General features: G+C 42.6%; 1 protein-coding gene and 1 long non-coding RNA gene across 12 annotated transcripts in view; one reads left to right on the plus strand and one right to left on the minus strand.

The window, feature by feature from the left end:
- ARID2 (AT-rich interaction domain 2) overlaps positions 1-4,557 on the minus strand; it is a 106,228-nt gene extending 101,671 nt beyond the window's left edge. The window contains exons 1-3 of one of the 3 annotated variants that reach the window (XM_052669128.1): positions 3,732-4,557; positions 3,480-3,573; positions 2,287-2,384 (exon numbers count right to left, since the gene is read on the minus strand). In XM_052669128.1, the coding sequence (XP_052525088.1) occupies positions 2,287-2,384; positions 3,480-3,573; positions 3,732-3,823 (284 nt within the window). In that variant the 5' untranslated portion in view covers positions 3,824-4,557. The other 2 variants (XM_052669130.1, XM_052669129.1) reach the window with 2 other exon arrangements.
- Positions 4,558-6,925: 2,368 nt separating this feature from the next.
- Positions 6,926-25,487, plus strand: part of LOC128073874 (uncharacterized) — a 39,798-nt gene continuing 21,236 nt past the window's right edge. Inside the window, exons 1-4 of one of the 9 annotated variants that reach the window (XR_008202917.1) lie at positions 6,926-11,204; positions 11,599-11,647; positions 12,618-12,792; positions 14,555-22,335. This is a non-coding gene — a long non-coding RNA (uncharacterized LOC128073874). Of the gene's footprint in view, positions 12,793-14,554; positions 22,336-25,487 lie in introns of all 9 variants that reach the window. The other 8 variants (XR_008202913.1, XR_008202918.1, XR_008202914.1 and 5 more) reach the window with 8 other exon arrangements.

Genomic DNA, 25,487 nt, shown 5'->3' on the forward strand with positions numbered 1-25,487 from the left:
TTTTCATGTCTTATTTTTTAAACCCAAGGTTAATTTCTGAGCGGTTCATAAAAATACGGCCCTGTGAGAAAGCTCAGGTTGTGGTCTTTGACACAGATACACAAAACTCTTTCTACAAATTTAGCATTACAGCACTTCTATTTCCCTATAACCAAATCCCCCTAAAACCTTCAGTACTAAAGCTAAACAAGCATTAACCCAACAGAGATACATGTGTACATACAGCCTGTATACTACACATATAGGGCGGTGAACTCAGCTGGAAAACACATCAAACTCAGATTATGCCAGAGCAACAGTGACTAAAGCAGTAATTCGAAAAGCAAAACAAAAACAAACCACCCCCCAAACAACCACCTTGACAGCTTATTTCAGATTGGCCTATGCAAATGACAGAGATTGTGATGAACCAGACCTTCTGAAAGACTCTTCTTATCAACTTCTTCAAAACTCCAATTAAATTAAAAGAAATTAAAAAAAAAAATACAACAATTTATATTATTTATATATCATCAATTATACGCGTTTTCAGCAACCGTATATAAAATAATGCCAATGACAAAATGTTAACAATAAAAATAGTATTTTTGGATGATGGATTCTAAATTATAAAGTAGCATCTTGTTAAAAATTAATGGTCATTACAATGCTAAATTAACATTAATTATGTTAACTCTCACAGCATATAAATGCTTCCAGAATACATATGAAAGCACAAATGACATACAACCATGACATTTCAGTGCAAAAAGTTAGGCTTTTGAGCTTCTATCATGTGAAATTAAAAGCAATATATTTAAAAAAAAAAAAAAAAAAAAAAGCAAAACCTTATCATTTTGCAAACTATATGCAAAACATTGTCAGGTAATAGATTACTACATGATCCAACAGAAGAATTCAAAAAGCAGTAACTATTCTCAATGATTCAGTAACTCTTTAGCAACACTACCATAATATTATGTATTAGAGAAAGAAAATAAACAGGACAGCCTAAAGTGAGCTTCCCACTTTATTCCTAGGCCTAGCAGCAATCCTAAACTTTGCTAAAGCTATTAACCATAGCCATTTATTTCCTCGGTCTGGATCTTAAAGCAATCATATGTCAACACCAACAAAAAAGAAAAATTCAGTAACTACAGCTATCTGACTAAGGTTTTCCAGGCATCATTGTAACTCAATAACTGCTCTACTGTGCTCTGAACTCTACAGCTTCAAGCTGGAAGTCAATCTAGGACAACCAATAGAAAGTGCACCTGTACAATTACTGCGTTTCCTAATTCAGAAGGCCAAACTGAAGACAGATAAAGCTTGTGTGTACTCAGATCACCAAAACAGAAATCCAAAAGCCCATACATCTTTCCTACATATCACTCATCTATCTTATCTTTAACTGCAATTAAATATACCATCTATACAGTGCAGAAACATAAAACTACATTCCTTAACCAGTGTGCATAAAACTTGATTCTAAATTAAATAGATGTTTCTACAAAGCACCTAGGAGACACTATACATGCAATAGTTTCAAAATCCTTCACATAAAAAATAACCACCAAGTTAATCAAAATTAATTCTTAAAAAAAAAAAAAAAAATCCAGTAACTGAACAGCACCACACACAGTAATTTAAAATATTCAACATTAACTCCACGCTACATTAAAAAATAATCTGCCTCATAAAAAATCATCTGTATGATTTCAAGGAAGGTAACCTTATTTTTAAAAGCTGCAGCAATCTATTATTTTTCCAGTAAGAGAAAAAAAAAATTAATATTTATCTTTTGTACTCTAAAATAAAGCCTAATGAACGCTGCTAGTAATTGATAACAATACAATTTATCCCAAGCAGTCTGTCTTCCTGCTGATGTATTTTCACTCACTGCCTGGCCCCACTGAGCTATAAACAACTTTACATACAGGAACACATTTCAGCGCTTCAAAAATTAAAGTAAGTTTCTGTAACTGCAATAACAGGATTCCTCAGTAACTGTCCTTTAGTACCACCGTTCAGAAACGATCAGCAGAAATGTCTCCCACGTACTCCGTTTATACACTGAGGATCTCTTCGAAGTTTAAGATTTGCAGATGTAAAACGCAAATAAAATAGCTGCAAAACATAATTACCTTTAACCGACCACTGCACCAGACAAACAAGGAATTGGACATATTTTCAGGTCTACGTTACAGCATTTTTAAAGAGCGGGGGTATTTTTGTTATTGCACGCAACAAAAACCAAACACAACCCCACACTCACAAATACCACAGCAACAGCTTGGTAGCACTCACCGCAAGTAATACTGTTTTAAAGCGAAGGCAGCATTAGAACAACTTCTGGGAAAGTTGAACTCCTCCACGATCTCACCCCACTGGTTCTTCTCAGAGACCTGTCAGAACAACACAGGCCCGATGCACACCGTGCCCCCAGCACCGCTCCACAGAGCCCACCGAAACAGGGGGCTGCCACGGAGCGAACGGATAAATATACTGAAATAAATAAACAGGAACGCGTGTGGGGTTGGGGCCGCATTTCCTGCTGACAGCCTTTCCTAGCGTTTCCCCCCGGGAATCCCCCCGCTTCTCCCCAGCATTTCTCCCCCCCCCTCCCTCACCTCCTCCCACTCCACAGCCCCGATTTTTATTTTTCACGTCGCGGGGTCGAGCAGGAGGGTTCGGCCGTTCTGGGGTTTGTTTGTTGTTGTTTCTCCTGCCTGGACAATAACCAATCGCCGCTCCCTCTGTCGCCCCCTTTTAAATCCTGCCGCGGTCCGTTAAAACCCGCACGAGTTGCCCACAATGCGGGGCGGTGCGGGAGGGGCGCCCCCTGGGCCGCGGGGTCCCCCCGGCGGGTCCCCCCGGGCCGGAGCCACAGCCACGGAGAGGCCTTTCTTTTGAGGCCTACATCTCTGTCCCCAGCCTCGAAGCCTAAAGATGGCTATTTGATTACACACCGTCTCGGGTGCCCCTTTTGTTATTTTTCCCCGGGAAGAGCTCGCAGGGCAGCGCCCGGCCCCCCCCGGCCGCGAGGCTCGGTTCCTAGCCCATGCTCCGTGCCGATTATCGATGTTAAACATGCCCGCTAATTTTGAGTTGCACTAAAACTCTCTCCTCTCTTCGTCTGCCTGAGAGAGAGGCGGGCAGAGCCGCAATCACAAGCGAAACAAACTGCCCCTCACGGCCCCGCTCCCCCCTCGCCCTCCCCCGGGGCCGGGGGGGGGAAGGGGGGGGGTGGGCAGGGAACGGGGCCGGGGCGAGGCCGGGGCGGGGGGACGCCGTACCCCGATCCCCCCGCATCGCTCCGCCGACAAGGCCGAGCCACCAACCTGCCTGCCTGCTTCCTCCTTCCACCCCCCACCTTCCCTAACCCTCTGGAAATAGGCCGGTTCCCGGCACCCCGGCTCCCCCCGCCGCCCCCGGGGGTCAGAGGAGACTTTTGGGAAGAGGTTAGCGGGAGGGAAACCCAAATTAAAACTTCCACTCACCTTCCCAAATCCGCCTAAAGTGGTGACTCTGGTGTAGAGAGCGTGAAGATCCAGCTCCTTCCCACCCACCACAGGGATCTTCTTAAAAGGAGACCTGCCAAAGGAGATCCACACAAAACACCGCCACTTGTCAGCTCTGCCCCCTCTTCTCCCCTCGCCGGGGCCGCCGTGTCCTTCAGGGAAGGGGCTGGAAGTTGGATCTGCTCGGTTAAAGCCTCCCCCCCTCCCGTGCCATCTCCCCATTTTCCTCACCCTCTGCTGTGGTGAAACTGCCGCAGCTCGTCCAGGAAAGCGAGTCCCTTTCTCCGCTGGTCTGCGTGGTTTTTACCCGTCGAATTTGCCATTTTTGTATTAAAAAAAAAAAAAAAGGTCCTCGTAAAAAAAAAAAAAAAAAAAATTAAATCCAATTTGAAAAAAAAAAAAAAAAAAAAAACGGCCGACGACAACAACAACAATCCCCGGCTCCTCCTCGCCTTTAAGAGACCCAGGTGCCCGTGCTCGGCCGGGGATCGGCCATGGAGAGGGGCTTGCTTGAAAAAAAGTTTAAAAGGAATAAGGGAGCCCCGCGAGTGCGGTAACCGCGAGTCCTGCCTCCACACAGCGCGCGGGCACAGAGACGGGAGCGAGAGGGGCACGCTCCGCGATTCCTCCTCCCGCTGCCGCTCTCAGCACCGCGAACCCAGCCGATCCAGCCTGCACATGAGACTCAACATGGTGCTGCTGGATCACACAATGAATTGGGTTACTGTTGTGGCGGGGTGGGGGGAGCCGGAGTGAGGTACTGACAGTGTGTGTGTGTTACAGACGCGGCTCCGCGCGGTCGCCCTCTCCCTCGCTCGCTCCCTCCTCTCGCACACACACACTGCACGGCTACGGCGGCGGCGGCGGTGGCGGCGGCAACGGGATTCACTTCTCTTCTCTCTCAGACAAAAAGATCTGAGGCCGCCGTGCTTCTGCCTGGACGAGAGCGCAACACAGCGGAGCCCGGAGGCCGCTCCCGGTACTGCACGAGGCAGCTCCGAAGGCAAAAGCCAGCGCAGCCCCAGCAAGCAGTTCCTGGCGGGGAACAATAGGCTCCTCTCGCCGCTAAGGGCTCATCTGCAATGTGCCGCAAACTTCACACAAAGCCGGGCGGAAAGAGAAGAGGGAGAGGGACGAGAGGGGAGGAAAAAAAAAAAAAAAAACGGCTACTACCGGTTGTTCCAGGGCGAGGGCCGGGAAACGCGCCCGCCGCGCCGGGCTCGCTCGAGCGGCCGCTCCCCGCTCCGGGGGGAGGGCGGGAGAGGTGGGCTCGGAGCGCCGGGCCGGGTAACGGGGCCGAGCCGAGCGCCCCGAGTTCGAGGGGAGAGGCGACGGCGACGGAAGGGGGCACTGCCGGATTTTGACTTTCGGAAAAGTTTGGAGTCCCCCGGCCCGAGGTGTTCCCAAGGACAGGAAATCTCCCCGGATGGCGTGGGGGTGGGGAGCGCCGTGCGGCGGGGGCGGCGGGAACCCCGCTCCGGGCCGGGGGGCCCGCAGTGCCCCGAGGGAGGCGCGGAGCCGGGGCCGCCCCGGAGGACTGCGGCAGGGCCGGGGCTCTGCCGGGCCCCACAAACGCCTATTTTTTCTTCTCGAGATACCGTGCCCTGTAATCGGACAGCTTTAGGGCCGCTCCGCTCCATCCGAGACACGTTGCTGTGTCCGTATGTTGAAAAGAACGCAGAAGCAAAACGTTACTGAAGAAGGAAGGACGCGGCCCTCACCCCAGCCAGGCGTTAGCCATAAGCGGCAGCCCACCTTCTTCTCCGCATATGGTGGTGCGGTATTTGTAAATACTTCCCTCGTCACGTGCATCCAGCGCCTAGGAGCACAGGACGGTACCTGTGGCCAGGCCGGGCAGCTGGGGCGAGAGGGGCCTGCGGGGCCTTCAGCCCCAAACATCCGATGGCGAAGCCGAGGGGCCCCAGGTGGGCCTCCGTGCCTCCCTGCCGGTACCTGAGCTGCAGGTGGGGCTCTGGAGGAGCACTCCTACCTCACAGCCAGTGCTGAGACCCAGGGCCAGGTGGGGCCTTGCCTCGTCCTCAAGCAGAACTCCTTGTTAGTCAGTCAGGGGCTGTGGGGCACACTGTGGCCCCAAGGGCGTGCTTAGGGCAAACTGTAATTCCCTTCTTTTCCATGTACTAACTTCAGAAAATAAAACGCACACACATATATATATAATTTTTTTTTTAGGAAGGTTTTTTTTTCTTCGAGTGCTGTTTCAGCTTGAACGTAGGCATAGAGACATGCAGCCAGGCGCTTTCTGAAGGTCTGCCCTTGGGTCACACTTGCTGGGGTGTCAGAGATCTAGGAAAGAAATATCCGTTTTAAATTAATAAATACTGAAAATGGGCCTCTGTGTGAATGGAGAGGTGCTGCCTGAATGCCAGTGTAAGAAATGCAGCCTCTACTTGCTGTGTGTTAGGAGACACCCCCAAATTAGACCTGCAGCAGCTCCTGCTCCGCACCCCCGTCTGTGGCACTCTGAGTTTCTGCTATTTCAGCAGCGAGACTCCTAAAGCTAGAGAGATTGAAGACAAACAAGCCACCGAAGGTCCAAACCGCTCTGTCAGACGCACGCAGCGCACCCTGCCTTCAGGAGGGGCGGTTGCTGGCCGTGCCTTCCTGCAGCCACGGGGTCCCCTCGGCGAGGGGCGGCGGCGGAGGTGAGTGGCGCTCCTCGCCCCGCTCGGCGGCGGGCGGACGGGCGCGTTGCGTAGCAGGGCTATGTGGGCTGCCATGCGGAGCGCGGCAATTGCGCACGGTCCCTTACGTAACCGTCAGCTGGGGATTCCCTGGAGGGGGTCACTCTATTCAACCATTAAGCAGACCCCGGCCGCCGCCGCCGCGCCGCGCTCGGATCGCCGCCGCCGCCGGTACTGAAGCTGCGATCGTAGCCAGCGCGGCGGCTCCTCACAAAATGGCGGCGCCCATGGAAGCGGCAGCCCCATTTTGTGCCCGGCAGAGCCTGTCAACAAAACGCCGACTTGGCCGAGGCTGAGGAACAGAAGGCGGCGGCTCGCTCGCGTTACGGAGAGCGGAGGGAGGAGAGCGAAGGATTTCACCGCCCTCCCGCCGCCGAGAGGAGATTTTCTATACAGCGTGCGCGTTGGGGGAGGGAGGAGAGGGAGGTGAAGGGGGACGCGAGCAGCAAGCGCGTCAGAGGCGGCCTCGTCCCAGCGCGGAGCGGCGGCGCGGGGGAGGGGAAGCGAGGCGAGGCGGCGGCTCTGGCGGCGGCGGCGGCGGCCGGGGCGCTGCTACCGAGGGCGGCGGGAGCGGGCGGCGGGAGTGCGGGGCTCCGGGGCGTGAGGCGCTGCTCCCCGCGCGGGGCCCGGGCGCAGGGAGCGCTGCTGGCGGATCGCGGCGAGCCTGCAATGAGTGACAGGGCGATCCAGCGCCGCGCCGAGCTAACTAGGTCACCGCCAGCACTTAATTACTGTTTGTTTCATTTTAGTGCGTGCCTTATGAATAAACCGGCTATTAGGCTGATGCTTCAAGTAACACTATCCAGCACCCAGGTACAGAATGTCTGTATGGGGCTCTTGTGATGCCGGTTCGGTAATAATTGCTGTTTTACATTAACGCGGCTGGGTTTCTGTGGCTCGGTTCTTCAGCATGTCGCTGAAATGATGGAGATCCATGTGACGAGGCTGCGTTGCATCGCCTGTCTTGCTATTTTTATTCTGTCAGGAGCTCCCTTCTCTTTGGAGGTAGAGAAAGGGCTTATGAATTAAGGGTTTTTTTCCTGACTTACGTGCCTTAATATGCATGCATTTAATGATGCCTGAATAAAGGAGCTGATGTATTTCATCGTTAATGTGATAGTTATTAATGTACCAAAATACATTTCTGGTTAAGAATTAGGAAATATAGCTTGTTGTCTATTAAATATCAGATGGTTGAAAGGGAAAAAGCAGCGGAGCTTCTGTTGCTATTTGTTTTTAATATTCTTTTGTTTATCTGTATAGTAGCTGTCAATGCAATTTGAATTACTTTAAATTGTAAAATAAAACCTGTGCTATCATTGACTGTTCATAAAAGTTAATTTGTACAGTGAATTTTAGTGTGTAAGTGGTGTGCATGGAAGCAGCATTCTTGCAGACAGTGTAGGTCCAGTAATTGAACTGTCACTGTTCAATAGTGGTGATTGGGTTTGTCGTCGTTTGTTGTTTTTTTTTGGGTTTTGTTGTTGTTTTCCAAGTATCACTGCGTTAAATTTTCTATCCTGATAGCAGTGTCCTGTGTTGCAGTTTCAAGCTTTTCCCCTGAATCTTTAGCATTAAATTCAGTGCTTATCACCTGTCTGACCAACTGTTCCTGTCCAGAGCACAGGCTACAATTGCTCTTGTCAGCGTGCCACTGACTGCATTGGCTTTCTGGTGGGTGAATTACTCCTGCTCATTTCCATTTTCATTTTTGCTTGTGCTGCTCATGAACTGTGGCAACATTACGGTTTGATTAGAGTAACTAGTATCACTAGGTGTGTGCTATTAATGTTAAGTGGTTAAACAGTAAATTTTTAGAAACTGAAGCTAGCATAGTTAATTTGTGTGTATATGCCAGTGTATACATGTGTGTGTTTTTAGAAAATGCGGCCTATTAAGTGGGCTAGAGGAGAGACTAAAATCACTCTGAAGACTGCAGGCAGCAGTGGTGCATTAATGTAGGTGCAGTCTGGAAATAAATACAAGAATTACACAATGAACATGTGGTAGAGGAGAAGAGGTTAGAAGTCCTGTGGTACATTTTAGTGACGTTCATCTCAACTGTTTTTAATAAGATGTATTATAGTGTTGAAGTTAACTGCATACGTTAGTCAAAAGGCTTCGCTGTTTGCACAGCTTGCTGTGACAAATGCACCTTTTAGGAAGAGGTTAACAAGAGGCTCAGCAAGGGATTAGTCCTACCCCTTCTTACCAAACAATATTTTAAAACTCTTTATTTCATATGATTGTGCTAGCTAGTTTTTAAAGATGCTGCTGCTTTGTAGTAAGTGGCTAGTCTTCTGTGGTAGCTTATTAAATCACTGATTAAAGAATTTAATACATGAAATTAAATGCTAAACAGTAGAGCAGAGGAAAAGCAAATGTGCAATGTTATGGTCTACTTCTGCACGCTTGTACAAAATTTCCACTACAGTTAGAGGAGTTAACTGCCCTTCCTTGCAGGCTTGTTTTGGATAATCTTGCATAAATAAATAAATAATGCTTTTGCATTGGAAAGAATAAACTTTGTAATTTGTTTATTTAATAGATACTTCCTTCCTGAATGTGTTGTATGCCTTCCTCATCTTATTTTTCAGTTATTATTTCTCAGGAAGTAGAATAGTTGAAAAAATGGGCTCCATTAACACAATCTTAAATAATAAAGTAAATCACTTAAACGTTTTCTTAAATATTATCTATAATTATAGTAATTTTCCAGTATTTGCTGTTCTTCGCAGAGGTCCAACTATTGAAATCAATACATTTTAGGATCATCTGGGCCCCAAATTAAAAACACTTCATAGTTGAAAGTTTTTCAGTTGAGCAATGTAGTATGAAACATGAAGCAGGAAAACCCTGAAAGCAGCTGAAGGAGAAGTAAAAAATAAATATGTGAACATGCTCCCACTTGATTTCAAAACTGCAGTGCTTTTGAAATCATAATTCTTTTGTAGGTCCTGACTTTTGTGTTCTGAACACTTGGGATTAGCCATGTTTCAACAGTAAGATTACATTAATGAATTCTTAGCCTTTTCTTGCATTTATCAGGCCAAATTACGTGCTGCATTGTGTATGACATCATATGTGTAATACAAACTAAGGCCTGAGTAGTGGAACATTTTTGGAGGTTCTTATAAGCACAGAAGTCACGCACCAGTTTGCCATCAGGACATTCATGTTTTTTAAAAAGAAAAAGAATGGGTTTGCACTTAGTAAATGACCTGTTTGCAGCATGACCTTGTGATTACCTGTATGGTTGCATGATCTAGTGGATGGCATGCTTCCCCTGCCACTGGCTGTACTTGTTCCCTGAAATAGCACTAGTGTGATTCATGTTTCTGGTGGCATGTGTGAAAGTTTGATTGAGATGCAAAACGGAAAGAGTTCTTTTGAATGTTTAAAAGGAGCTGCACTCAGAAATGCAGAACTTGTTGTTATATTTGGCTCAAGCTTTAAAGGTTTTTGCGGAGCAAGAACGATGGTGGCACAACGCTGGTGAGGGAGGTCTCATCAATGCAGAAAACCAGGCCTAGTAACTTACTGGTTTTTAGAAGTTCACGTGGTAAAATGGTACTCATGTGAGAGTTCTCAGTATTACACTCATCACGTAGCACTGCCTCATCATTGCATTTTTACCAATTCAGAAGGCAGTCAACGGTAGCTAAAAATACGTAGAAATTTCTGTAAGCAGGTGCCTTAGTTAAATTTATAGAGACATAAATGAAAAGGGAAGTAATGTGAATGTGTGGACAGACATTACGTGTGACAATTTCTGCATTTCATTTTAATACAGGCTGCAAAACTTCTGGAAACCTCGGTAGTAAGCAAAAGAAAGACCAATTAAACAATGCTTTTGAAATTGCCCACATTGATCAAATACTCAATAGCAGTGAAAAAACATGAATACCCACAGATGCATTTTTGAAGGAGAAAATTCGTTGTTTAGCTGTAGTTGTCAGTCTGCCTCATGGTGCATTACTTATTAGGGATTGGGCCTTACGGACTATAGATAGGTGAGCAGCATTGCATTGAGTGCTGCTGGGTTGCCCAATAAAAAGAAGTATTCCTCTGTTCAGCTTAACTGAAAGAAAAAAAATATCTCAAACTTACTGCATTAGTCACACATAACTTTAAAATTGCACTTAAAACATTGATTTTAAACTGTTTAACTATAGTAATGTCTAACAAAACGGAAAAAAAAAATTGGGAGAAGCAGTTTTTGACAGTATTTACATATAAAAGGCCTGTCAAATATAGCCAAGTATCAGTTCCTGTTGCTTGCAGTAACGTGATAGCATTCAGAGCTCTTAGGGGAATTTACGATGCTCATCTTCTCTAGATATTACAGGAAGGTTTGTGAGGCTGGGCTGCTACTCTTCTGGGTTTCAAACCTGAGCCTAAGATCTATCTCACCCAGAATCTTGTTGCAAAGGATAACTGAAGATGCTTCCATGGCACTTAGGACTTGGTTTAGTGGGCATGGTAGCGAGGGGTTGATGGTTGGATTAGGTGAGCTTAGAGGTCTTTTCCTACTTTAACGATTCTGTAATTCTAAGTAGTGAAGTGATTATATGATTCTGTACCACCAGTTCTTGTTTTTTGTGGTTTCCAAAGGTACCAGGATCACCATATTTAAGAGTGACTAATGTGCAGAGCTGGGAGAGTCTGCCTCTGAGCCGAGATACTCTTGAGAGAAGAGTGAACACAGTCTCCTAACCTTTCTAGCCCCTTAACAACAGGCAAAAATGCAGTCTCTGGGTATAAGGTGAAGTAGCAGTGTTAAAATGTCTTACATTGTCTTGTCCTTATCTAGATTGTGTGCTGTGTTGGGGAACTTCGCTGTAGGGAGAGATCTCACCCTTCTCTTGAAACTCTCTTGCCTGTGTCAGAGAACAGTACAGAAGCTTGAAGAATTTTTTCAGTCCTACTGAAGAAGGAATAAGGAGATGAAGGAAAATGTGTGTGCAAGCAAGAGAGTGAAAAAAAAACTGATAGTTTTAGGGTAAGCCCCACTCTGGCAGCCTCTCAGCATTGATAAGTAACTCTCAGTGGCCTCCACTTCAGGTCCATCTCCTTGGGTACAGTTGATGCAGACTTTGTTTTCATCTTCAGCTGATTTAGAAATAAACAGTTTTGCACGTGTTCACACGATTGGTAATATTAAGGCTTTATAGTTTGCAGTATTTTATTTCAGTTTCTAAAATGCAAACAAATGTCATAAGTCACGTGCTGCACTTGGGACTGCTTGTGTTGTGTTCTCCAGTGCAAACAGCAGTGGTGGGTAAGGTTTTGGTATGGTTTAGTTTCTGAGAATGAAACTTCTTCCTTTGTCATTTCATCCATCATCAGGTTGCCTTTATGTTAATTTACAAAGTGAAGATAGATTTATTTTTCAGTGCTACAAGTCCAGATGGATTTATAAGACAACGGAAGTGAAGTCTGACTGTAAGTGAACCCTTAGAATAGTGTTTGACCTACCTACATTTTAATAAGTCTGGACTCATTCTTCACTGTGTGTTTGGGAAATTAAGTAATGTGGGTGATAGTTTTTCTTCAAGAGGTTTCCAAGCTGTTACAGAACCCCCATTGCATTCCCTTGGAATTAGTTCTGCTTAGCACTTAGAAAAATGGAGCCATGTCCTTAATCCAGGTGTATGTGTCATGTTTGCAGTGCTATACAAAAATGGCAGCAGATATTTGATAGTGCAAGTTTCCTCAGTTTAAATATCGTTTCTGTCCTTTTGCCAAAATGTGCTAACTAAGCCCTCAAAGATGTTTTTACGATAAATTTTATAATTTTGGGTAGCTGCCTGGAGGCAAGTTCATCTCAGGATCCATTTCTTTATTTCTAGAAGAAAATACAGAGACACTTGATTTACTCTTTTATTTTTCATATGTCGAAGAGTTCCTGACTATAAATAATAGTCTGATAGTTTCTGTCTGCAAGAGAACATTAAGGTGCTGTGTAATTACGCACAAATTAACATGTAAACATCAAAATAAAGGGTGAAAAATTCATTGCTCATTACGTAGGAGTTCTCCATGTGTGATATCGTACATGTCTTTAATTATATGATCACACTTTTTAATGCAGGATCCTTCAGTTTGAGATGCATACTGCTCAGTGAATTTAAGGAAAAGGGAGGGAAGTAATGCATCTGTATCTACGTTATATTTAAATGTTTATCTGAGTAGAGAATTTTTTGCTTTTCCTTACAGGCTTTTTCCAGTGTAATCATTGGGAAAATATCTGAATGCTTCATGTATACGAATGCATTAACAACGTTGAGAGGTAGTAACATTATCATCAGTGTTGACAAAGTTAAGGCACAGAGGGATTCTCTGCAAGAATGGCTGCTGATTTGGGGTGTTCTTCACTTAATCAAAGCAGAGTTTTAATGGTTGTAATTTACAGGTTATTCAAGAGTGAAGACAGTTCAGCAAAGGAAGCAATCACCATGGCTTCAGAACAGTGTTTAATTCAGCTGGACAGTGTCAGCTTGTCCATACATGCTGTGGTCCTGTCTGCATTATTAGGACTTTCCTAATGGGGGATTGTGGCGCTTAGAAACTGCAGTAAAGAAAACCATGTAAGTATTGTAGATGCTGTCTGTGGTACCTACTAAGTTTCAGTGTTTTACAGAGGCTTAAAATTGGAACTCAGAAAATAAGAAGCATTTAATGACAGGCCACCTGTTTGGTGTAAGAAACTCACAGATCTGAGAGAAACAGAATTAGGGTGTACCCATCAGGAGTAATTTGCTTTGGCTTCCCAACCTTGCCTCTATCTCCCCTCCCCCCGGCGGCCCGCTTCCTGCACTCTGTGCCATGTGCCACGGCCATCCTCCCGGCCCGGGTGCCAGAAGAGGGAGCACCGAGTGCAGTGCGGCCCCGACCCTTATTGCAGTCCCCTCTGCTGCCTCACGTGGGAGTAACCAATCTGCAGCGCTGCTGACGCCACACGGTTGTCAGAAAACCTCACTTCTGGTTGCTTCTTTTTTTTTTTTTTTTTGTCTTTCTTTGTTTTTAATTTTTTCTTTTTTTCCTGTGCACGTGCGGCTTGAGATTCAAAAGCTAATTGCTTTATCATGATATTCAATCAGAAAACTTCCCAGAAAACTGATCCCTGATTCAAAGTAGATCTTTGGGGGGAAAAAAAAAGTGTATCTTCCATTGTTCCTTAAAAGATGTCTTGGAACCTGAAGTCCACTTGAAATAGAATGCTGCAAATGTGTCTTAGTAGCCATTTGGCACCGTATGCATTTATAGACTTTACATGTGATGTGTGGTATGATTGCAACCTGTCTGTCCACTGGGCTTGAGTACAGGAAGTTGGCTATCCTGTAACATCCTCAGATCATTCCAGGATAGTGCTAATTACTCAGAATAACACGGTTAAATAAGACTCAGTGTATAAAAGGAGGGTAGCAAGTCCTGTACATCCCAACGGAGTAAAAATATTCCTCACAGTGAGAGTTTTGGTGGTGACTTCATCAAATGGCCTTATGGCACTTCTGTAGTGTTGGGCATATTAACTGGCCATTTGATAGCATGTGAGCTGTATCTCTTTGTTAGGCTGAGCTGTGCTTGCCATCCTGTGCTACCTGTAACTGTGGTTAGTGTCTCAGTCCAGACTGCCTGAAACAGTTTGATCACCTAACTGGATGTCTTGGGAAAATTCTCTAAGGGCTACCCTGGTGTGCGATTCTCTGTTCAAAGAGCTCTGTTGGTTTCATTGCTAATAAAAGCTTAGTCTAGCAAGTATTATCTGATATCTGTTTGTTTGTTTTATTGCTTAATTTTATTTAGGGGGGAAAAAAAAAAAAAAAGCATTGCCTGGTGAATGGCTACAGACTATAATGATAAGAGCATTTTGTCCTCACTGTGGTACTACTGATTCCAGTTTGGTGTGTCAGTGATAGAAGAGCTTTATAGAGCAGTTTGTTTTTATTATAAGCAGCCCTTTTCCTGTCTCTGTCCCATCCTAACAAAATGTCTGGGGCATTTCTTATAGCAATATAATTAGAACACAGAAGGGTATCCTATGGCCATATGCCTCTCAGTTGAGAAAAAGAGAGGAAAAACAAATGGTTGTAGGAGGAGTCTCTACTTCCTTTTATATAGTCTTCATAAGCACAGTCACTAGGGGTTTTGTGGCTTAAAGTTAGTAACATTATTCTATTTTTAAAAGTTTCATTAATATTCCCCAAGGTATAAATGTATAATCCTGAATGTTTGTTATATTGAAGGGTCACCAAAAGTCTGCTTTTTGGTGCTATTGTAGTTCCAGAGAAGATAAAGAAAGGAAAACTTGGTTTTTGTTTGAATTCTGTTTGTTTTTACTCATTTCAGTGGCAAGTTGCAGTTCCTGGGTATAGAAGCCAGCAAAGCTGACCTCTGCATCCCTGCAAGTGGCTCATTGCTAGCTGGGGAGAAACTAGCAATTTTCAAGCAAATCATTGAAGCAGCTTCTGTATTCTTCAATATTGTTTCCACAGAAAGAGAGGAGATGCAAATTTCTGAAGGATAAGTGGACAGGATTTTAAATGATCTTTTAGGTAGTTCAACAGCCTAGTCTTTCCCTGCCTTGGTAGATGACAAAACTTTACATTGTTATATATATTACATTATATGCTGTGCAGTCACCAGCCTTCCAAACAGTTGCCTTGAAGATCGAAGCTCTCCAGATTCGAATGTCTCCATTTGTGTTTTGAAAAAGGGTTGTCCTTGGCTAATGAGAGTTGCCCCTCTGTGCAGTGCCCTTCATCATCAGAGTACTGCCCACTGCTTGTTGACCTCTTAAAAAGAAAGAAAAGCAAACCCGCCAACTGCAAAACTAATTTTGAGTTAATTTGTTGGTAAAGTGTGCTTATCTTAAGTGTGAGGTAGGAATAAATGTCATAAACTCAAACCTCATTGCTTTATAAATGCAAATGAAGCTATTGGAAGTTGGGCAGTTGGAAGGGAAGTAGTAAGTAGGCAGGTGCACGTGCCTGGGTGTGGCAGCAGAAGAGTACTGCACGCCAGCTATCTGGGGTGGCACATTTACAGTGTTAACTATCAAATGCAGCCCTGTGCCAGCCTCATGGAGTGCGCTGTTCTTTCTGCTGCTGCCCTTCACCTATCAGTAAGAGAACAGGAGCTTTCTAAGTTGCAGCTCCTGTAGCTTTCTCCAGGACCTGAACTCAAATTTCTTAAAGAGATTTGTGTCTACAAGTCAGTCTGTTGGAACTGGAGTGGTGGTGCTTAGAAAATGTTGGTTCATCTCTCAGAACGGGAGGCTTGGTATTGTGTGTGATGTCTTATGGATGATAAAAGTAGATGATAAAAGGCCTAAGTACTGATAAATAGTTAAGTACTGGTAAAAGTTCATCAACTTTGTTTATGTCAGAGTTAATTGAACAAAGCTGCTGCCAATTCACTTCTCAAAGACAGTAATGAAACTTGCAAAGAAACTCAGCAGTTGAGATCTGCAGCATTGTTGTCGATTTTTGCTATGGGTTTGCCATCTTGAAATACTTCACATGTATTCTGAGCTCTAAAAAAGGACTTCTCTGCTTCTTTTTTTTTTGTGGAAATGGAAGAAAGGAGTAGATTGTTATGACAAAAATGTAGTCTTTTGTCTGAATATGTTACACACAGTTTGGATATACATACCTTTATAGTTTTTTTTTTATCCCAGAATTTAGCTGTCCGAAGCACTTTCCTCCTGTTCAGTGTTGCATCACCTACACAAGAAATAAGAGGGTGTGGAGAGGAGATGGGAGAATGTCAAGCATCTGATACTTGTGTTCTTCCTTTGCACTTCAGTCACTTCTTAAAGTACACCACAATTTCTGTATAATTTCGCAGTGGTTTGCTCGTTCTCAAATGAATTTCGAAAATATTCTTTGTGTTGGTTATTTAACTTACAGACACAAACAGTTGATGTTTTGTTGTTTGAATTTCTGCCTGCCTAACAGCAATGAGAGGAGAAGTATGAGCTATGCAAACAGATTTTATTGAAGTATAAAGTCAGAGCCAGCAATTTACACAGTGTACAGAAATGACATGTCATTGCCACAGACTGGCTACTACGGGAAGTTACTGTTGAACTGCCTCCCAAATTATATATTACGACTATTCATACCCCAGTCCATAAAACTAATTGGGGGCAAAAATATTCCATGCACCTCAGAGTCCTGTAAACCTTTGGGCTGGGGAAAAAAAAAAGTAATAGACAACTGCAAGCTATTTTATTGGACAAGTATTGAGGTAAAAGCTTCTTAAATTTCCTGGAAGTCTGAAATATAGTATAAGTTAGGTGTCAATTTTCATGGGCTCACTTCTTCGTCATGAATGTGTTTGAATACAGTATTCATATATTTTCTTAACCAACATGGTTCTTGTGGTGTGCCTTAGTTTTAGGAACAGCTACAATCTTAGGCATATCCTTGGTGAGGGTAAATAATTTGCTTGATGGCATCACTAATATAAAATGGTAGTTGACTTGCCAAGTTAGCTGCTCGTGGATTGGTAGCAGTCTGACAACATGATTTCTGAACAGCAATAATAGCTTTTTATAGTTACACTCTAAATACTCAAACTCACTTCTTCATATGTGAAGTTGTGGCGCCACTGCTAGATGTTAGGTAATAGTGAATTTTTAACAATTTGTTGAATTACAGGTTAAATTACTGGTGCTTCAGAAAAGGAGAAAATAATTCACCCTCATCCTCTTCCTTCTTCCTGCCACTGGCATTCTTGCAGCCATACTGTAACCCAGATGATGATTAATTCAGCTGAAAACGTACAGGATGTAAAAGTTACCTTTTAAAGGTGTACCTAAGAAGATTCTGTTCAAGAGAAGGGGGAAGTGATCAGCTTGGGGAAGGCAAGGCTGTTTCTTCCCATGTTGAGTCTTCAGAGGCTCCAGTATCTTCATCATTCAGGTAGGATATCAGGACCAAGAACTGTTCCTCTTGTTCATGCCAGTTAAGAAGCGCACGGAGCCTGAAATCAAGGCAGTTAGGTACTGATACTACTTCCCTGTTCCTGCTTACAAGGATGATGAAGGGAGTTGGTGGATCTTCTGATAAATATGTCCTCTAGTTTGTGGCTGCATTACCACAGATATTTTGAAAGGAGTGCACCTGGCTGAATAGTCAACTGTGCTTCTATTTCTTTTCTCAGAGCAGGTGGGGTACAACTGTCATTTTGTGGTATTTACAAGGAAGCAGTAATAGAAGACTACTTTCATTATGCATGCAGCATGTCCTTGGTGGAATGGAAGCAGATAATACAGAAATTAGTTAGAAAAAAAGCATTTTTGCTTATCGACACCTTATATTTTCCTTATGTTGTCTGCTTTGGGCCCTTTATGCTGCAGAACATTGTACTGCATCCCAAGACCTAAAATTTGGAGTCTGTTGTCCTTGACACTGGGAGGAAGTGGAGCCTGAATATCCATAAAGAACTATATTTGTTTCTTATTTTAAGGACTGGGAATTGGAAGTAAATATCACAATTCTTCATGAATGGAAGAATTGTGGAAGAATGGATAGAACCTTTTGAACAGTACAACATTTATGTTTAAGTTCTTTATACATATATATGTTTATATTGTGTATATATATATATACACTTATGAAATAAATTCCTTGCCTAAGAGAGTGCGAATATGGGATATTGCTGGCTGTGCTTCCCACACATCTTCATGCAGATTTTAATTTCTGCTAAGTCTTGATTGTTTTATCCTTCCTTCCAGCTTCTGCTTTTTATTCCTCCTTCCTGCAACGCTTTTTGGTAGTGGAGCTGCAGCACATCATTCTGGATTCACGAACTCTCCATAAATACAGAAGGAAGAATTAAATGATTCCCAAATTAGAATTTAATGTTATATACAGTACAGTTATGTTAATGAAAAGAAAGTATTGACTTTAACTATTTGTTTTCAATTAGGAAAATCCCCTTTTTCCTATCAGTCATACCAAACCTGGACTGTGTTTTAGAAAACAAGTAGAGAGGAAGCTCCTTTAACACCTCACGGTGCAGGTATCTCTATTCTGATGATGGAAGAGGCTTGGGCTGGAGCCCAGGATGATGCGGCAACATCAGCCTCACCACCTCCACTCTTTTACTTCAGCAGCAGGGGCCCTGGCTTCAGAGGAACAGCACAACTGCTCATAATGTGTTACAGTTCCAGCACAGGTATAGCCTTGAACAGCTTGGAAGCCTTGGGAAGCTGCAAAATGATGAGTCAAATGCCTCAGCATATTTAGTTAGAAGAGATGTCATGCAGATTAGGCCTTGGGATAGGTTCAGAGTTCTCCAAGTTATCTACATTCATATTCTTCTTCTGTAACCTTTTTGTCACAATAAGAAATCACAATTATTTATATGAGCTAGAGCAGAGCATATGGAAAGTTGGGAATTAAAGAGACAGACTAACTTGCTCTTCTCTGTTTTTAAAAACAGTTAATTCAGATTTTAGCTACAAGGTCCATACTCTTCCAGCCCAGCTGTTGTACTTCTCACACATTGGAAAAACACTGTACAAATAACTTAGTCTTATAAAAGGATTTCTCTTTCACATAACTTCAATTTTCTCTTGAAACAGCTCCCAGTCCAACACTCCATGTGAAATCAAAGGTGTCAGGTGCTTCAGAATTGTTGTGACTGAACTGGGAAGGCAACATCATGGTTTTGTTTTTTTTCTCTTAAATATAATTGATGCTTCACACACAAGATTTTTATTTCATTAAAATGCTGTGAATCCCTTTAGTTTACTTACCTTTTTTCCAAATATGTTCTTAGTATATGCTAGGAAAAAAACCATCAGAAACAGCTAATTATTAAATGTAAAGACACTGATATATTTAACATGATCGTTTAACCAATACCAAACTCTATTTTCACACATATTTTCCTATCTTAGTGAACCTTCCTATAATATGAAAATGTGTATTAGCTTTATAGCTGTGAAACCTCTATTAACGTTATGAGATCATTCGTGTATGAATTTCTGCAGAGAGATAAATTGAAGAAAAGTGCCATAAAAATACAAACAGATTCTCCTGGAGACAGTTTGTTATCTGCTGGACAGAGAATTCTGATTAAAATACGACCTATTAATGGAGGAATCTGAATGCTACCGCAGTAAGTTTCTGTTTATTTGTTGGTTTTAACTTACAGTCAAGGTTAGCCATAAAATGAAGTTTTAAGTAAGTTATTGCAACTGGACGTAAATTGGCTAACAAATGTTAAGAGAAAACTCGGAACTGTTATATGGCCCTTCTCATCAGCCTGATGTGAGTAGGGATGACCCATACAGACTGTATTCCCGCTTCTGCAGAACCCGAATTTGGTATCCTTTAACATTCACAGTATGATATTTATTGAAGAAGAGAACAAAGGTTCCCTTCTGCACTTGAAGAGCAACCCAACTTCCAAAGAAATGAGATTTCTAGTCTTAAAGAAGAAAAAGGAAAACCTGAGTCTTGATGAAAAAGTGAACATCAGGACTGCATAGTATCTAACTTGTAGGTGAAGAACTTTAAGCATAGTATCCTGCCCCAAATATTCCTGGAGCTTGGCTGTAATACTTGAAAAAGCTTTCTAGTAGTCAGTCAGTCAGCAGCATAATCTGCAGTTTCAAATTAAATGTCAAACCTACCTCGTTAGAAGGACAGAATAATTGCCCTGGAATAGGAACTGTAGTACTCAAGTGAGAGGTGCAGCTTAACCTAGTGAAAGTATCCTGCACAAAAGAGGATCTTGGAGGTTTTTAAAGCTAGGGCACTTGGTACTGCTGGCAGCAGCTAACTATTTTACTTGAGATTTATAACCTTGAGTGCTGTCCTGATTAGTGTTTATGTTCTTTCATTTAAAATATGATTCCTCAGGAAGAAGAGTTGTTTTCCTGCTTATAGAGGTTACGGCCTTCACCAGAGAGAAGCCAGGTTTTATTTTAAGTGATAAAACACATGTGTATTAACCTTTTAGGATATTTGCATGCCCTGCTTCTCAGGATCAGATAATATTTTCCCATTCTTATAGTCAGCGATGCTGACAGTGCCCCAGACTGATTACTCTCAAAGGCATTGATGAGATGGAGAGTCTTGCTGCAGTGACAAGAAGTAAGTTGCTTTCTTTTTATTAGACATAAGATGTGCGTGTGCCTCTGCAAGTCTTCTCTAAAGATGACTTTTCACTCAGCATGACTTAGAAAGACTGGCTCTTCTCTCCTGTGCAAACACAGAGCCTTAACTGCCTTAAAAAGTGATACATTCCTGATAAATGCTCAACCCATCATTATTTTAGAACAAAAAGAGATGAGAAGCTTTTCAGAAGCTAGTGAAGACATCGTTGAATTCAGAAGTCCGTGGCCACAGTAAATAAGCAGGAGCTGTGAACTGGCAAAAGCCTTGGTCACTGAGCCCATTTGAATCCTTTCTTCGAGAAAGCCATACTGTGAAGGAGTTCCTTTAACCCTCAGTATAACAAGACTTCTTGAGCACGTGAGATTATGAAGAAAATCATTGGAAAGTGAAACAGGGCAGAAGGATGTCACCTCCAGCACTGTTTCACCTGATAATTTCCTGCATGGAGAGATTTCAAACATGCTGCCTTTCTCAATCTGGTACTGTTCAGCCTTGGAGTACTGCATGTTCCTTGAACACTGATGAGTGGGTAAGATTCAACATAGGACTGTTCTGCTCATCTTCATAGCTAGCACCAACAACCTGAGAAGTTCTCCTTAGTCTCCCTTTCTGTTCCTAACTTTATCAAAGGTGATGAAGATAATAGCAGGGCCTGATGTGGCAGGTGCTACAAGTTTCTGCCTTTCTCTCAGTCATAGATTTTGAACCTGAACATAAGATCTGTCTCACCCAGAATCTTGTTGCAAACAAAGGATAACCAAAGACACTTATGTGGCACTGAGAGATGTGGTTTAGTGGGCACAGTGGTGATGGGTTGACAGTTGCACCTGATGATGTTGGAGGTCTTTTCCAGCCTTTATGGCTCTATATCACATTTCTCCTTGAAGCATGGGTTAAGTGCAAAAAAATCCAATGACAGTTCATTGACAGGAATGATTGGTGAGCCATCTAGGGGAAGTGCTCTGCTGGACATTTTACTTGTAAACAAACTGGGGATGTGAAGGCTGAGGGAAGCTTTGGCTGTGTTGTATAGTTTAAAATTCTCACAGAAACGAGCACAGCAAACGGTATAATTGGAAGCCTGGAATTCTCGGGAGCAAATTTCAGCTTTTTCAGAGATCTGCTTGGTAGGGAGTCAAGAAGTCGTGGGACAACTAATTGATCTTTAAGAGCAGTCTCCTCAGAACACAGAAGTGATCATTCCAAATCATAGAAAGTTTAAGAAATGTGGTACAAGGCTGATATGAACGAACATGACATTTGAATGACTTCAAAAACAAAGGAGGACTATATAGAAGGAAGAAGCAGAACGAAGACTACCTGTATAGAATATACAGATATTTCCCAAGTCTGCAAGGTGGGAATTAGGAAAGCCAAAACTCAGCTGGTGTTGCAATAGCAGAGGATGTGAAAGGCAACAGAAAGGGCTTAAGTGGTAGCAAAAAGTAAGCCTAAGGAAAACTTGGCCCAAATACTCTGCCAAGGGACTCAGAAGCAAAATGTATTGAGATGGATAGGATGTTCAATGCCTTTTCTGCCTTCTGTTTCATTTTGTTTCACTAGTAAGAATTAACCATAATTCTGAGGCTAATAGTAGAATCTGTGGGATTGAAGCAATAACCGCAGCAGAGAAGGGGTGAGCAATTAAATCAACTGGACCTAAACAAGTCATGTGAATAAATGGGATGCATCCAAGGGTGCTAAAGAAGCCAGCCCATGCTGCTGTGAGTCTGCTAACCATTGTCTTTGGCAGTTACAGTGACTGAGGTGGTCCCTGATAGACAGAAAAGGCCAACATTATGCTCATCTTCAAGACAGTTGAGTGAGAAAATCCAAGAAACTGTAGTCTAAGCAGTTTAACCTCAAGCTCCTGGAAGATTTCCTCCTGAAAACCATTTCTGAGCTTGTGAAGGCCAAGAACATGATTAGATACAGGCAGCATGGATTTGCAAAAAAGCAGACTGTTCCTGATCAACCTGATTGATTTCCAAGGTAAGGTAATCAAGGGAAGATTATAAATATTGTTTATCTTGACTGTAGCAAAGCTTTTCCTGTGGACTTTGATAGTATTCTAATAGCTGAAATGATAAGATATGGACAGGAGAAGGGAATGATAAGTTGGATGGAAAACTCTCTGAACTGCCAGGCTAAGTGGTTGTGATCAGCAGTAAAAATTCCAGCTGACAGTTGGTTGCTAGTGGCAGTCCCCCTCAGGAACTGATTCTAGGCTAATACTGTTTGATGCCTTCACTGTTAATGATCTGGATTACGGAAGAGAGTACACTGTCAGCAAATGTATGGATGATACCATCTTGTAGTGGAGCATTTGATGTGCTGGAGGGTATGGCTGTTGTTTGTAGGGATGAAGACAAGCTAGAGGAATGGGTTTCCAGAAGCCTCACCAAGCTTAGCAAAGGCAAAATTCTCATGTTGGGCGTGGAATAACCCCTTGCAGCTGCACAAGCTGGAGATTAACTGACTTGAGCAGAAAAGGACCTTGTGGGCACAATGAACACAAGTCAGCAGTTGGAGTAATCAAGGTGAAGCATACCCTGTGCTGTGCTAGCAAGATGGATAACAGCAGGTTGGCAGAAGTAATGACTCCCTTATATTTGGTACTTGTGAAACAACTTCAGGATAAATGGTTTTGTCTACCCAGCACAGAGAAGATGTTGACATCCTTGCGTGAATGCTGCACAACGTCGCCAAGGTCACACAGGCTGGAGCACAAGAATATGAGGAGAGGTGTTAGGGGGGTTATAGAGAAGAGATCCAGACTTTTCTGGGAGATGTACGATACTAGGAAAAGAGTCAATGGAGACAAGCTGCAACACCGGAAATTCTGCAGGAAATATATTTTCACCATGAAGACAGTGACATGGCGGTACAGGTTTTCAGTAGGTGCGGAGCCTACATCCTTGGAATTATGCAAAACCTAGCTGTGCAACTTGTTTTAGTTGGAGGCGCTTTGAATGAGAAATTGAATTGGATGACCTCTCGAGATCACTTCAAATCTGTCCATCAGAGGGACAAGTCAGAGAGCAGATGGCAACTGTTTGCTATCGCAGATCTGCTAGAATCTCTGTGCCACCAGAGAGATTGTCAAAAGTGAGGCACCTCCGCATTTCAGTGCCAAAAAGCGAAAGCTGAAATTCGATTTTGAAAACTGTGTGTTTCAATGTAGAACCATAAAACCAGCCTGAATCTATCTTTGAATCTGGCTCATAATAATGGGACTTGAAGAACATGGCTCTACATTCAAAGAGTTCATGTTTCTCAACTGAAGACAAAACAACCTAAGAGGATGGTTAATTGGGATTAGTTTGAGGGAAGTTCTTTCTATTGCCTTCAGATGAGATTGAAGATAGTAGAAAGTGGCAGATGGTTTGGAGTAGCCCTGTTGTCTGCAAACTGCGGTTTTCTTTTGTGGATTTCTTATCTATGTAATAGTTAACACATGATTGTCTGTTGATGGCTGGTGTGCACTACTGCAGGTGACACCTATTTAGAATTAGATCAATTAACTGGTGTTAATTCCTGTGTTCCTAACACTCTACTTAACTTCAGTATTAGCAAAACTATCTGAGAATGTGATATTGCTGCACAGAAATTGTTCTGCTGAGGTATATGGAGCTGTAAGTTACAAAAATTGCATAAAGTGAAAAGCTGGCATGTAGCAGTCAGCTTGTTATTAACTTGCTGTTAAAAAGTGTGCACATCCTAAACAACGGTTGGAAAAAAAAATGCCAGCTATCTCCTTATGACTGTGACCAAATGAATTTTATAAGAAACAGTATTGATCTCTTTCATTTCCCACTAAAAATTTAATGTAGATGATACATGTTTGAATGGTCTATATGACTTTTCTTTATCCTAGTGTAATCATGGGCAGTTTAGCAAAATAGATGCAGTTCTCTAATGTGGCAGCAGTTTCCGCAGCTATAGATAACAGGATAAATATAAGGGAGCAGATAATTACAGCCCTTACCATAAAGAAAAATGTCCAGCATATTTTTAACCTTTGATATCTAGAAAGCATTTCTTGGATTTTGTCTTAAATTTAGCATTGCATCATCAGTTTGATTAGGTTCTGTTTTTGTGACAACAGAGTATAAACTCTCTTCCTTTCCTCAGTAGTATGTTTTAACAAATCCACACACTAGCTTGTATTTGATTAGAAATATTGGGAAGGGGAAAATGGGATTTTCTAGTGGGCAGAGAAGAAAATATTTATCATCTTTCAACACTTGGATTAAATTATATTATGCTTGGTAAGAAAAAATCTGTGGCTGCTCAGTTTTGCTTTGGAAGAGTGTCTGTGATCTAAAAAAACCATAACAGTTTCAGTGCATCTAGTGAAAGTGTCACTCATATGCTGATTGCAAGAATATGCTTGTACAAAAGAAGATGTAACTAATGAGTTTCTTTTCTCATAGTTAAGAAAAATAATTTTTGTTTAAATATCTTTGAAAATTCAACATCTGCATGTTTTTTAAGCTATAATTTAAAGCCTGTGATACAATCTGAAAAAATTTGAACAGATGATCTTCCTCATGTGCCAAGACTTTGACTGCATAAAAATACATTGTTGGTTCGTGGTGAATATTCATAAAGGCCAAGTGTAAAAACATAATTGTAAAAAAAAAAAAAAAAAAAAAAGCACTATGCTTACTGTAGATTTAAAAAACCCTAATCTTTTCTTTCCAACTTTCCTTCTCTTTTTACTTAATGCCTGTTTTGAGCACACTGTCTGTCTATAATTTCTGCCCTAGTGATGTCTCTGTAGGTTCATTAATAGTTCCTCTACAATGGGAACTGGAAGACAGTCTGTATTTGCTACTAGTTTACTTGATCATGTCCTGGAATATCCCTAGCCTTCAGTCAAACCCATTGAATTTCTCTCCTGTTTTAGAGTGAGTAAAGGCAGCTGATAGGCCTGGAGTCATAGTCAATGAGGATCTATACTGTCCAGAAAATGAGTCAACTAATTTTAAAGCAGGGCTCTACTTTTAGTCAGATGAATCACTCTCTGGACTCCATTGATCTAGATATGTCAAGCTGGATGAGATGGATTCTACCATTACATTCCCTAGATGTTTGTGCTCATTTGTTTCAGAGTGAATTGAAGCAATAAGAACAGGTTG

The sequence above is a fragment of the Tympanuchus pallidicinctus genome, unplaced genomic scaffold (assembly GCF_026119805.1).
Source record: "Tympanuchus pallidicinctus isolate F22 unplaced genomic scaffold, pur_lepc_1.0 scaffold8, whole genome shotgun sequence".
Classification (NCBI taxonomy): domain Eukaryota; kingdom Metazoa; phylum Chordata; class Aves; order Galliformes; family Phasianidae; genus Tympanuchus; species Tympanuchus pallidicinctus.